This window comes from Nothobranchius furzeri, chromosome 14 (assembly GCF_043380555.1).
Source record: "Nothobranchius furzeri strain GRZ-AD chromosome 14, NfurGRZ-RIMD1, whole genome shotgun sequence".
Taxonomy (NCBI): domain Eukaryota; kingdom Metazoa; phylum Chordata; class Actinopteri; order Cyprinodontiformes; family Nothobranchiidae; genus Nothobranchius; species Nothobranchius furzeri.
Window position 1 is genome coordinate 50,093,626 of NC_091754.1, and position 14,093 is coordinate 50,107,718.

At 45.0% G+C, this 14,093-nt stretch overlaps 1 protein-coding gene across 1 annotated transcript; it reads right to left on the reverse strand.

Moving 5' to 3' along the window:
* Nucleotides 1-4,261: 4,261 nt before the first annotated feature.
* On the reverse strand, nt 4,262-13,877 carry LOC107381080 (sodium- and chloride-dependent GABA transporter 2). The gene is made up of 15 exons (XM_070544185.1): nt 13,776-13,877; nt 13,454-13,698; nt 13,220-13,354; nt 10,727-10,867; nt 10,563-10,653; nt 10,360-10,492; nt 6,911-7,045; nt 6,679-6,782; nt 6,286-6,410; nt 6,048-6,160; nt 5,828-5,965; nt 5,636-5,738; nt 5,166-5,266; nt 4,670-4,840; nt 4,262-4,588 (listed from the first exon to the last, which is right to left on the reverse strand). Coding segments are annotated over exons 1-15 (1,893 nt in total). The 5' UTR covers nt 13,778-13,877; the 3' UTR covers nt 4,262-4,432.
* Nucleotides 13,878-14,093: the final 216 nt, after the last annotated feature.

The following is a 14,093-nucleotide window of genomic DNA, read 5'->3' on the forward strand; positions in this document are numbered from 1 at the left end:
TCTCTCTCTTTTCTTCCACATGAAGAATTCCCATCAGGATGGGAGCGTCTGTGTCTCCAGATCTCTCTTCAGGTGTGTTCTCAGCATCCGTTGCCATGGCAGCAAGGGCTGGGAGCACGTCTCCTGGGCGACAGCTCAACTGGACCACAGGTATTTGCTGTTGAAGCACCTGCACACGCACACACACACACACCTTCTCACACATGTTAAATGAACAGAACCAGAACTTTCTTCTCCTGCACATTTATTCGTTTAAAAATGAAAGTAATCGTAACGTTTTTAAAGAACAGGCACACGTATACAGCCGTAAACCGATGATTACACATCTGGATCAGTGAGAGGGGAAACGTTTAGGACTTTCAGGAGTCCCAACCTCTGATCCAGGACTGGAAAGCAGCAGAACGATTAAAACGTCACACCAGCTCATCAGGTTTACACTCGGTTCTGGATTTACAGTTCAGCAAACGGACAGTAGAGTGGGTTGGTTGTAAACCCGACGGGTAACAAGTGAAAAAGGCATCTTCAGATGAGACTTTGACGTCTCAAGCTTTTGTATCTAAAAGTGTGTCAGAGTGACTCTTCACCAGAAGCTTCCTGTTTTATCAATAAAAACTCTTTCATACAAATATTCTGCAACTAAACAAGAACTTTGGTTAAAAAGAGAAAAAAAACCTCAAACATTTTTTCATTAAAGTGACAAATTATTACAAACTTTTTTTATACACGCAACATATACTGACCACATTCTTCTGGGGTGAATTTCATCCAAATTACAGAGAACTGTTCAAATTTGTCCCTAAATCTTTATTTTATAACATTTTTTTCTACTTCAAGAATAAAAGTTCAAGTAAAATCTAAATTTCTTCATCATAATTTCTATTAGGTACTAAACATAATATTTTCTCAAAAATCAACCTATCGAAAATCTAAAACTAGTATCTTACTGGGCTGCGAACGTCTTCCACAAAGAACGAATGGCCTTAGTGAAAATCCTGGAGTCAGGGCGTCAGTCCTTTTGCTGTTTTACAAGTTCAAAACGTCACGGATAAATTTCCCCTCAAAAATAGTCTCAGAGTTGTTGCAAGTGTCTGGAACTCTTCCCAAGACAGTTTCCTTCTCAATCGGGGTTTAATTCCCAGTCGGGTCACAACAAAACCTTCAAAATGGGACCCAGCACCTCCCCGCTTGACACTCAGCTTTAAGGGGTTGGACTGGGGCTCCTGCTGCAGCTCACCGCCCCCCACGGGGATGGGTCGAATGCAGACATGTAAATTCACCAGTGTGTGGTGACTAAAGGGACTTTAACTTTACCTTCAGTTAGAAAGTGCAAAAAATGGAAGGTGACTTTCGAAGGGGTGGCCACGCGAACATTACCCGGGCTTTCGACCGGAAGCGTTAACAATGCTTATAGCTGCAACGGCAAATTGCATAAACAAATTAGCTAAAAACACTTTAAATGCCTCTTAATGTTCTAACATAATTTAGCAATAAATATATTGTAGAGATAATAAAACAAAAAACTTAATAAATCGGTTTTCTCGCATTTATCTAAAAACCTCCGGCAATGATCCATTTGGAACAGAAAGCAACCATCGGACCATCCAGTTGTTAGTCTCGCTGAACTTCCTTGGATCCTCTACTCATTAGGAACTTGCGTATTTAGCAACAGGTTCTCCGCTCAATAATATCAGAGAAGGAGAAACAGCCGGCTGCTACCACTTCAACTTTAGGACAAACTACCAGAGTCCCAGAAAGACAAACGCTGTTTGTAGTCACGAACAACAAAGACGTTTGGACCTAGAAAACGGCCACTAGCGCTGTCTTGTTTCGTCCGGACTCGCGGGTTTCTGGTTCCGGCAGGAGCATCTCAGGGAAGATCCCCGGGGGGGTGGGGTGTGTGTTATTCTTGCTTATTCTGTAGACTCGCCATAGCAGCTTTAACGTAAACAACCCGCGGTCCCTAAGAGCTCAGAGGCATGCTGCTTTCCACCGGGAGCATTTTAGAAGTGAATCTGCAGCAAAAGCGTTCCACGAGGCTGATCCCACAATGCCACAAAATCACCAGAGAATTGAAAGATCACGCATGTTTCCACAATTTCACATGATAAAAGAAAGGAGAAAGACAGTCGCATAATTCCAAATGGTCTGTGATTCATTTTTTGTTCTTTTGACCTTAGCTGCTGCGGTTTCACAGGTAAAGACGCTGTCGTTCTTTTACCAGATAAGCAACAGGAAACCTGAATGTCTTTTATTTTGAAAGGTGCCGAAAATGTCACACTGATCCCATGTTCTCGTCCAGCCCAATCTAAAGCAAAGCATGCGCAACACGTTGCTTCTGGGACGTGTCGAAGACGCATCGCTTTGTGGCAGGTGGAATCCCACCCAAAGACGACTAGTAGCTGCGTATTATGCTTAGCGGACGCTACGCGAAACTTATGCATTTGTGGAAAACTCGTGTAAGTTCTGACTTGTGAAGGACAACATGGTGAGATTAGATCTTGAAGTACTTGAACATGCCATCACTGTGTGTTGTCCTGTCAGAAAGACTGACCATGTTCACTGGGGACCATTTTAGATGTGACACACGAAGCCTGATCCCTTCCTGAGTAAGTAACGCAAAAGAAGTGTTCACACGATTAGCTTTAACATGAAATTTCTGTGGGTTCTGGTGATTTACACCACATTTCTGTTTATTGCAGACTACGGATAGATGCTAGCATTGCCAGCGCCTATTAGCATAATGCTAATGTAGAAGAGCTATGCTATACCATTTGCTGCAACTTGGCTATGGCTAAAAATGTAACAACTTATTTGCAGTTTTGACATATGATAGTGAATAATAAAGTGTGAAATGTGCAGATTTTATTGCAGTTTCTTGCAGCCCAACAAGATACTATTTTTATCTGTAAAATTCAGACTAACCTCATAGCCGTGAAGCTTTCTACGATCATCCTAAAAAATAGACCATAATATGTTCCACTTTAGCTTTTCTTATAAAAGATACAGTCGAACTTTTTAAACAACTAAACAAACAATAAATTCACAAAACAAAAAAATAGATTTTGATTTTCCTATAAATTGTTCCAACTCTGAGCTGGGTCTGTAGCGGAGTCAGAGCATCGCAGGAACACGATTGTCTGAGAAAACGTTTACATTTATCGCAAAAAAGAGTTGTTATTGGTTAAGAGGCTCTTTAAACGAACACAGCTTTAACGTGAGTTTGGTGACTTGCATCACATTTATGCTAACTCCAGACTAGGTAGTGACAGCACCTGTTAGCGCTGCTAGCCCCTTTTAGCACTTTTAATGTCTGGTAGCAATGCCAGGAAGTATTAGCACCACTATTGCCTGTTAGCGTTGCTAGCACTAATTACCGCTGCTAGTGCCCATTAGCACTACTCGTGCATGCGCCTGCTAGCGATGCTAGTGCCAGCTAGCATAAGGACATAAGGATGATGTTCACGTAACAGATATGACGTAACTGCACTACCTTATTTTATAAAAGTGGAGAAATCTTGAGTTCCTTCACACAACCAATAAAAAAATGAATCAGTAAAGCGGTGTATTGCTGCATCCCTAGAATACGCGCTGACTCAATTAGATTTTCTCTTTGTTTCCAGCTTTCAGCTAATAATGCCTTCATTTTCTTTAAAAAATTGAATTCTACACTGCATCATAAAAAGACTAATTACTGCACATTCTAGCATTCACTTCACAACTAATAAATAATCAGATTAAAGCAATAGTTCAGAAGCTTTAAAGTAGTAGTCATCTTACCTGTGGCTCTTTAAACAGCCTCAGCTCAGAGAGTACTGAGTGGACTGATAAGCTAACAGCTAGTTTTGACTGACTGAACGAACTCTTCACGTTACCTTGTTGGTATACTGGCAGCAAAAGCGCTACCTGGCTAATTAAAACTGGAGCATTACCTTGACTCGGTCTGGCCGTACAACTTGCTGGAAACCATTCGAACTATGCTAGCTCCTACAGGCGCGACTCATGGAGTCGTCTCAGAAGCCAAGCTAGCACGAGCGGAGATCCGTCTCTCATAGAGAGTATAGGGTTAGGCTGGAACGATGCTGACAAAACAAACATTAGCGTTTCTAACTTGTGCGTTAAAACGGCTGTGATGAGTTGGTCCTTGTGTACAGTAACGTAAACAATAAAGAAGATGCTAGGGAAGTGGTTGTGATCCAGGAGTGAAAACTTTCCAACTGGTTGTTTTGGGATTAGCAGGAATGTCCTGTAGGCATCTTCTTGAATGTAAACATGGTCGCTCAACGAGTTTTAAGCGTGTGTAAGCGAGCGGCGTTGCTCCCGTAAGACGCAGCAGGTCTTTTGATCTGATGAGGATCCCGCCCTTCTGTTGGGAATAAACTTCCTGTTCGGCACACACGGTTGGCTGAGCAGCGACACGCGATGCTGATTATAGTCATGTGGTCTTCTCCTGGATCAGTTCTACCATTTGTTCCTTCGGTTTCCCGGAGAAGGGGCGCACGGGGTTGTAGGTGAGCAGCGAGCTGCTGGTGGAGATGTGGCTGAAGGCCGGAGAGGACACTGGGGTGGGACTGCAGAGAAACTGGAAACGCTGTGAAGCCGAAAAAAGAAGCGGTCACCAGGTATTTAAAAAACCTTCAGCGGCTTTGGATGGGACGTGCGTGGGTCTCACTTGTGCCAGGGTTCCCGGGGTGGTGGCGAGAGCGTAGATGGCCCAGATGGGCAGCAGGGACACAGAGGAGAGGGTGAGGAGCCAGCCTAGCGTGGAGGCCCAGAGCGGAGCCACCAGCCCTTTACCCAGAGCCAGCGGGGACCAGCGCACCAGCGAGAAGATAAACGTAGCCTTAGGAAGACAGAGAACCTCATTACAGCTTCTTTTATGCAGCAAAAACGCAACTCAAGATTTATTTACTAATAACCGTTTGATGCAAACAAAACCAAATTTATTTCACATTAAAGTTTGTTTCCTGTTTTTTTCCCTCTGCGGGATGCAGGAGGATCCAGGACGCTGCAGCAGCATTTGCCGTGTGGCAGCACACCACACACCGCCGGTCTACAACTGGTATATCTGTGAAGTTTTGGTTCCTCGCGTGAGGTCTGTCGTGTTTTGTAACCTCCTGCTGTGTGACACGGGCCTGATGCATCTCTGTGTGATGGAGATGACTCACGGTGCACACGGCTGGGGTCAGGTATTTCCAGCACAGCCTGAAGACGGGCAGCGGGTCGTAGCCGGTCATGTCTCTGATGTTGGAGCTGAAGCGCTCGGCTCCTGGAGACAAAAACAGATTATTTTAATGTCAAAGGAGACGTTTTCTCCCTCAAACGCCTGTCGTCACTACTAAAGTGTGGACCACCTAACCAGCAGCAGGAACTTCCTGATTTCAGAGGCCCGTCCCTGGCTGGGATAGCGGCTCCCCGGGCCCAGATTGAGAGGAGGCGGGGCCTGAGGGCTGATTTAGGGTCTGGCAAGGATCCAGACTCCTTCCCACAGAGACATCCTAACATGGAGGCCACTGAGTTCGAGAGTCTGAGCTTCTATTAAACTCTGGGGGTTCGTTTCATTATTGATAAGAAGAAAATGTAATAAAAGCTGGAAAGAGAAGATTGAACTAAATAGGTCATAAACCCAGAACGGTACCGTAGACCCAGCCGATGGCTAATGACTGAAAGATGGAGAGGAGCAGCAGGCTGGCTCCGCTGCAGGAGAAGTGGTCGTAGATCTGGAACACGTAGAGACCACCCTACATGGAGGAGGGAACAGAGAAGCATCATTATTACCAAACGGTGTGTGTGTGTGTGTGTGTTCCTCCACCCAGAACCAACACCTCACCGGTGTGACCATGACCAGTCCGACCAGGAAGCAGACGACACACACCACCAGCAGCAGCAGCTCTCGGCGCCGGCCGCGGCGGATCAGGTGGGGGTACAGGTCTGTGACCGAGGTCATCAGGGCCTCCAGGCTCACAAACTGGGTCAGACAGGAAGTGATTGTGATGCTGCTGCTACACACACACACACACACACACACACACACACACACCAGAGCCTACCTGTGTGTCCAGACCTAGCATGATGATCATGAGGAAGAAGCAGACCGCCCACAGCTGAGGAAGAGGCATCATGGCTACGGCTCTCGGGTAAGCGATGAAGGCCAGACCCGGACCTGCCCCAGAGAATCCCAAATGACTAGTTAGCTAATGGTGCCCTGATGCAAACGGCACAGTTTCTCTTCCAGTTTTTCTTCCTTAATTTCATGTTTGACGACATTACTGTTTCTGCGCGTTTCACCTGATTGGGCCACAGCGGCGATGTCCACGCCCTGTTCTTCAGCCATGAAGCCCAGCACGGAGAAGATGGCGAAGCCTGCCAGGAAGCTCGTGCTGCTGTTCAGGAGACACAGCAGGAAGGAATCCCTGGAATCATCAGAGGACTGACTTAGTAAAATCCTGAGGTGTGTGTGTGTGTGTGAGAGAGAGAGAGAGAGACAGACTGTGGGAAACATGGCAGAGAGGGCTTTTCTTTGAGGTGTGGTCTTTTCATTCCTGCCATTCCTTCTGACCAGCGGGAGCTAACGTCTTACATTTCAGTATGTATGGTTCACCTCAAGCGGTGTGTGTGTGTGTGTGTGTGTGTGTGTGTGTGTGTGTGTGTGTGTGTGAGCTGGGGGGTAGGGGGTCTCACTTATAGCAGTCATTGTTGTATTTGTTGTAACTTCCCAGAGCTGTGAGACTTCCCAAGCAGATTCCGTAGGAGAAAAAGACCTGGGTTCCTGCATCCATCCACACCTGCAGAGAAAACATTTCACCCGTTTGTTTTTGAGGGTTAAAGGGAAGTCGTCCAACGCAGATTCAACGAATTAAACCCTAAAAATGGAACAAAACAGTATTCCGTGTCTTGGGATGTGCTTCTGTACCTGTGGGTCGGCCAGGCGCGTGTGGTTGGGTTTGAGGTAGTAGACGATGCCCTGCATTGCCCCGGGTAGTGTGGCGCCGCGCACCAGCAGCACAAGCAGCATGGCGTACGGGAAGGTGGCCGTCAGGTACACCACCTGACATGGTCACAGAGAGGTCAAAGGGAGAAGATGTCTAAGAGTTGTTGTCAAAAAAGGAAAAAATCAGAAACTACTGAAGATTCCCAATCTGTGTTTGCTGACTCCTGATTCCCTCAAAGGTTTTCCTACATAAATTATACATCAGAGCTTTAAGATTTTTGTCTCCTTCCACCCACCAAGTGTCATTATTCTGTAGGACTTGTGGTTTTCTCTCAAATCCTTTCAGACTAGATAGAGTCCACACCTGAGCTTCCGTTGACATCCAGGAAATCTGAACATAATCCCCTCAAACCTGGAGGAGAAATTCTGCACCTACTGTCTGTCTGAGGCCGACTCTTAAAGCTTTCATGCCAGAAGTGAGAGACGTGCAATTACCACGATGACCTTAATGGGCCACTGCCAGCAGCGTTAATGTTTATTTCTTTTATTTCTTATTACCAGAGATGCGGAATTGTGGCATCAACAAGTCATCTCCATGCCATGTTTTTTCTTCCTCTTAGCAATTAAACCAAGTGACGTCAATCGGCACAGTGAATGAACCTGGTTCAGTTGCTGAGCAGCACAAAAACACACATGTAGATGACTTGTTGATGCCACAATTCCCATCGCTGCTTATTACGCACGCAAAAGTGGACGGTAGCTGCACAGGACCTAATCTACAACTTCAGAGGAAACCCTTCAGGTTTCCACACTATTTCAGTAACCAGATTTAGCTATAACACCGGAGTTATCGTGGAAACGTCTGGCCTAAGTTTATATCGTACCCCCCCCCCCCCACATCGTGATATACATCGTATCGCCCCCCCCACCCCGCATTGTGATATACGTCATATCGCCCCCCCACCCTGCATTGTGATATACATCATATCGCCCCCCCGCATTGTGATATACATCATATTGCCCCCCCCGCATTGTGATATACATCATATTGCCCCCCCCGCATTGTGATATAAATCATATCGCCCCCCCCGCATTGTGATATAAATCATATCGCCCCCCCCTGCATTGTGATATACATCATATCGCCCCCCCACCCCGCATTGTGATATACATCATATCGCCCCCCCCCGCATTGTGATATAAATCATATCGCCCCCCCCCGCATTGTGATATACATCATATCGCCCCCCCCCCCGCATTGTGATATACATCATATCGCCCCCCCCCGCATTGTGATATACATCATATTGCCCCCCCCGCATTGTGATATACATCATATCGCCCCCCCCCCCCGCATTGTGATATAAATCATATCGCCCCCCCCCGCATTGTGATATATATCATATCGCCCCCCCCCCGCATTGTGATATACATCATATTGCCCCCCCCGCATTGTGATATACATCATATCGCCCCCCCCCCGCATTGTGATATAAATCATATCGCCCCCCCCCGCATTGTGATATATATCATATCGCCCCCCCCCGCATTGTGATATATATCATATCGCCCCCCCCCGCATTGTGATATATATCATATTGCCCCCCCTGCATTGTGATATACATCATATCGCCCCCCCGCATTGTGATATAAATCATATTGCCCCCCCCCGCATTGTGATATACATCATATCGCCCCCCCCCGCATTGTGATATATATCGTACCCCCCCCCGCATTGTGATATAAATCATATCGCCTCCCCTGTAATGTGATATACATTGTATCGCCCCCCCACCCGCATTGTGATATATATCGTAACCCCCCCCCCCCGCATTGTGATATATATCGTATCGCCTCCCCTGTAATGTGATATACATTGTATCGCCCCCCCACCCGCATTGTGATATATATCGTAACCCCCCCCCCCCGCATTGTGATATACATCGTATCGCCTCCCCTGTAATGTGATATACTGTCATTTCATGGAACAACCAGTAGGTTATTGGCAGCGAAGCGAAGTGATCTTGAAGGGGCGTGTTTCTGCAGGGAAGATGACTGATAGTTGCTTCCAGTTGGATAATGCGCCACGTCATATAGCTTAAATCATCTCTGACTGGTTTCTTGAACATCACAAAGTACTCAAATGGCCTCCACCAGAGCTCAGTCCAATAGAGCACCTTTGGGATGTGGTAGAACGGGAGATGTGCATCATGGATGTGCGGCCGACAAACCTGCAGCAACTGCGTGATCCTATAATGTCAACATACAACAGACTCTGAAGGCAAAAGGGGGTCACACCCAGTACTGATCACATGTTTTTGTTGGTCCGTGAACGCACCGTTACCAAGCAGCAGTAGAAAAAATCCAAAATTTTTCCCAGTCTGAACTCATCATGGCTGAGTAGTAATTTTCTCTAGATGTGGACGTTTTTACTTATCAGAAAAGAAATCTTGATTCTATTCTCAGAGGGCACCATCTAGAGGCCAGAAAAATATATAGCACCTTAAGCCACTCTCCTTACTTCCATGATTATAGCTGGAGGCAACCTCTAGTCAGCCAAACGAGCTAAAAGACATCATTTTACAAGTTATTGTCACGTTATGTTGTTTGGTCATTATAGTAAAACAGAAACTGACGCCTTTGTTTTATCACAATCGCGTTTACGGATTTCTAAAATAATCATACATAATTCCAACCTGGCAAGGCGTCCTATATATGTAAATATATAGTCTGGCCACCAACCATTAAAAACCATGGAAAGAGGGTGGGGACTATTGTCGTCTTTCAAACTGTGGCTCGCTATTGGACAATGCTAGGACCAATCAGAGCTATTAACAATGTGACGGAAATCAGTCAACGGGGCGGTACGCTGTACGCCATCAATGAAGAGGCAAACACATCTTTTTTCAAAATAAAGGACTTAAGTACTCATGTCTGATCATGTCATCAAAGAAAATCTCATGTTTAAGTTGCCCAAAGTTTATACCAGAGCCATTTCCATTTGATCACCGTTCCTGAGCTGACGCCATCTTTGTAGTTTTCTATGTTGCAGCTCTGGTGTTAAGCCTGCCCAACAAACAGAGTGCTGTGATTGGCAGACCTAAAATTGTTCAAGCCAATGGTAGAGCTGCTGAGGCTTCAATGGAGCATGGCTAGACCGACCTGCTACATTTACGTTTGGTTTTGGCTAACGTAATTCCTGAAAGAGGGAAAACTCCGGATTGGTGGTTTAAGTACCTGAAATGTAACAGATGTAAAGTGAACATCTGCTAATTCTAGTTGAAATCAGCCGGATCAGTGCTGAAACCAGAATCTGCGTTCATCTGCTTGTTCTTTCTATAAAAACTGGGTCGTGCTCTGGGTCAGTCACTAAAGGAGGACACTGAGGTCTTTGGGGTCAAAGGTCAGGCTGTGCTGTAGTTTCTGTTCACCTTTCCGGTGGACTTCACCCCCTTCCAGACACAGAAGTAGCAGACCAGCCAGACGGCGGCCAGACACAGAACCAGCTTCCAGCTGACTGGACCCAGCTCGTCTAAAGTGTCCGACAGACGCAACACCTCCCGTCTGGAACACACAGGCAGCAGTTAGACCTAGACCCGCCATGGACACCCACATCTAAACGCTTCACACTCACTCCCAGAACTCCATGACAGGAGAGGTGGCATTCTCCGGCAGGCTGCTCCCGTTGGTGCTCTGGTTGAAGTGCTCGAACAAAACGCACGCATCTGCAGGACGGAGTTAACAAACTTTTACTTCTTGCTCACGTTCTCCACGGCGCTGCGTTCTGTCGTTACCCACTGGTGTTCCACGTGTTGTTGCAGTGCGACCACGGCAGCTCCGCCTGGAAGCTGTAGCACAGGTAGAAGAGGGCCCATGCCAGGATGACAATATAGTACACGCAGCCATGCAGGATCATCACCTGGCTGGCGTAGCCGAGGCCTGCAGGGACACAACCGGATCACATCTCCACATAAATCATCATCAAAGCCTCCATGCTGGCACGCTTCACCATCAGCTCCAGATGAAAGCGTCCTTTCACTCACACACACTGCTTGCTGCCTACACCTACTTAGGCTTCATGGGGATGAGTGATTGTCTCATGAGATCTGGACTGGAGTTCTGTTCAGACAAACAGCTGGTTATGGTGTCTGCTCATGAAATTCAGGCTTTTAATCTGACAATAAACATGCAGCCAAGAGAGAATTTTACACATTAGCATCAGTTTAGAGTCATTTACTGATCTTTTAGTGTACTTCCTGTCTTTGTTGCATCTGTTTTGCCTTTTCAAAGAACTTTAAAGCTGTTAAACTTCAGGAAGAAAGTTCAAAATAACAGGTTTTACTAAACCCACCGATCCGAGTTTTTTGCTGCTGTAACAAGTGAATTTCGCCACTGTGGGATTAACAAGTGTATTCTATTCTATTTTATTTTCTGCATTAAACAGAATTTGATCCATTCTACAACATTTCTGAAAACTAAGCCAAACATTTCATTTGGTGTTATTTATTTCTTACACCCTTACCAGCAAAAATATTTGACTCTAAAGCTTCTCAGACAATAAAAGCTAATATATGGACCCATTTTGGATTTTATCAACTAAATTAAAGACAAGAATTGGACGTGTCCTCTAGGTTTTCAGTATGTTTTAAGGTTTTAAGGCAGAGCGTTTCACCACAGCCTATCATAATCTAATAATTGACACAATAATCGTAGTCGAATAGAATCGTTGACACATTAATTGCAATTGAATCTAATCATTGACACAATAATCATAATTGAATTGTTGTCACAATAATCGTAGTCGAATTGAATCGTTGACACAATAATCGTAGTCTAATCGTTGATGCAATAATCGTAGTCAAATTGAATCGTTGACACAATAACCTTAGTCTAATCGAATTGTTGACACAATAATCGTAGTCGAATTGAATTGTTGACACAATAATCTTAGTCGAATTGAATCGTTGACACAATAACCTTAGTCGAATTGAATCGTTGACACAATAATCGTAGTCTAATCGAATTGTTGACACAATAATCATAATCGAATCGAAGACACAATAATCGTAGTCTAATCGAATTGTTGACACAATAATCGTAGTCGAATTGAATCGTTGACACAATAACCTTAGTCGAATTGAATCGTTGACGCATTAATTGCAATTGAATCTAATCACTGACACAATAATCATAATCAAAACGTTGTCACAATAATCGTAGTCTAATCGTTGATGCAATAATCGTAGTCAAATTGAATCGTTGACACAATAACCTTAGTCTAATCGAATTGTTGACACAATAATCGTAGTCGAATTGAATCATTGTCACAATAATCGTAGTCTAATCGAATTGTTGACACAATAATCATAATCGAATCGAAGACACAATAATCGTAGTCTAATCGAATTGTTGACACAATAATCGTAGTCTAATCGAATTGTTGACACAATAATCGTAGTCATTGGGCAAGACACTTAACCCACCTTGCCTGCTGGTGGTGGTAAGAGGGGCTGGTGGCCTCTGTGTCCGATAGCCTCGCCTTTGTCAGTGCGCCCCAGGGCAGCGGTGGCTGATCATCACCAGTGTGCAAATGTGTGTTTGAATGGGTGATGACGATTGTGTTGTGAATCGTCATGGGGGTTGTTAAAATGAAAGTCCCATAGTTGTCACACTGGTGCGTGAAATTTGTTTTTGCCATTTGACCCATCCCTGTGGGGAGCTTCTGGGATTAGAATCCCGATATCCCAGTCCCAGGGTGGACACTCATACCACTAGGCCACTGAGTTGGGGTTGTAGAACCCAAGAGGGCGCTACACAAATACAGGCCATTTTACTATTCTATTCATCCATCCATACATCCTTTTTTAGCCATCGTTCCATCCATTCATCCATCCTCTAAATCAGGGCTGAAGCTTTTAGGAAAAGATTGAACTGTGAGTTCTCTGGCAGAAATTGCTATTTTAAAGGTTATTGCGCTAATAATGCAAAGATGAAGACTGATAAGGATAGATAACTAAAACAAGTGGCTGGGAGCTAGTTAAGGTCCCAACACTCTTCTCTAACAACTCTCACCTTGGTTTTGGGTGAAGAAGTCCATTCTTTTCCACTAATGCTGCATTAAATCTCGTCCAAAGCAGCAAAGGTAAATTCAAACCCAAATTTAAAAGAATACATTTCACGCCGAACGTAAATTCTTCCCTCTATTATAAAAATAACCATAAAAGGATTAATGAAAAATAATTTTATGGTAAAAAAGGCACTTTTCAGCTTTAATGTAAAAGAGCAAAACACCTCCAAATAATGGGCAGATAGTCCTCCAGGCACTGACCCCCCCTAGGCTGGTGTACTGCCCCAGAGAGGTCTCCAGGAGGAACAGAGGGATCCCACAGAGTACCAGGAACAACAGGTAGGGCACAAAGAACACGCCTGCACACAGAAAGTGCTTATTAAGGTAAAACAAAACCACTATATCTCACCAGTTCTGATTGTTCCAACCGTGTTTGAAAAGAAACATCCTGAACTTGCCTCCTCCGTTTTTATAGCAGAGGTATGGAAACCTCCAGACGTTCCCCAGCCCGATGATCTGTCCAGCCACGGCCAGGAGGAACTCCGCCTTGCTGGCCCACTGGCCTCTGGCCTGCAGGCCATCTCCAGGCGCTTGATTTCCGTTGGGGAGGTGTCCCTGCTGGAACTTGTTCAGCGGCTGGTCAGTCTGGTGTGAAGGCTGCAGGTCGGCCATCACTGGTTCTGGCAGGGACACACACACACCCCTAAACAGAAGAGACATAAGCAGCAAATTAGTCACAAAAGTTTAAAAAAAAAGACAAAAACGAAACTAAATATGCACATTTTAGCTGAATCTACGGAATCCGAAGGAGTTGCAATAAGTTTCTGACTGTTGCTTTGGAGGACTCGCTTATCTGAGATGTGTCTCAAGGACAACTCCTGTGGGTGTGTGTTCTTTTTATCAGTATCTCACAGGACTCCCAATGGTGGAATTCGTCCATTTCAACATGTCTGTTTTGTAAAACGTTGATTCATAATACAAAAGTGGATGAAAATGTTGGTGCCCTCCTGTTAGAGAAAACATAAAACCTACACTGTAAAAGATTACATGTGAATTTTTATAAACTGGTTCTAACAGTTGGTTAGGTAAATTCAACAA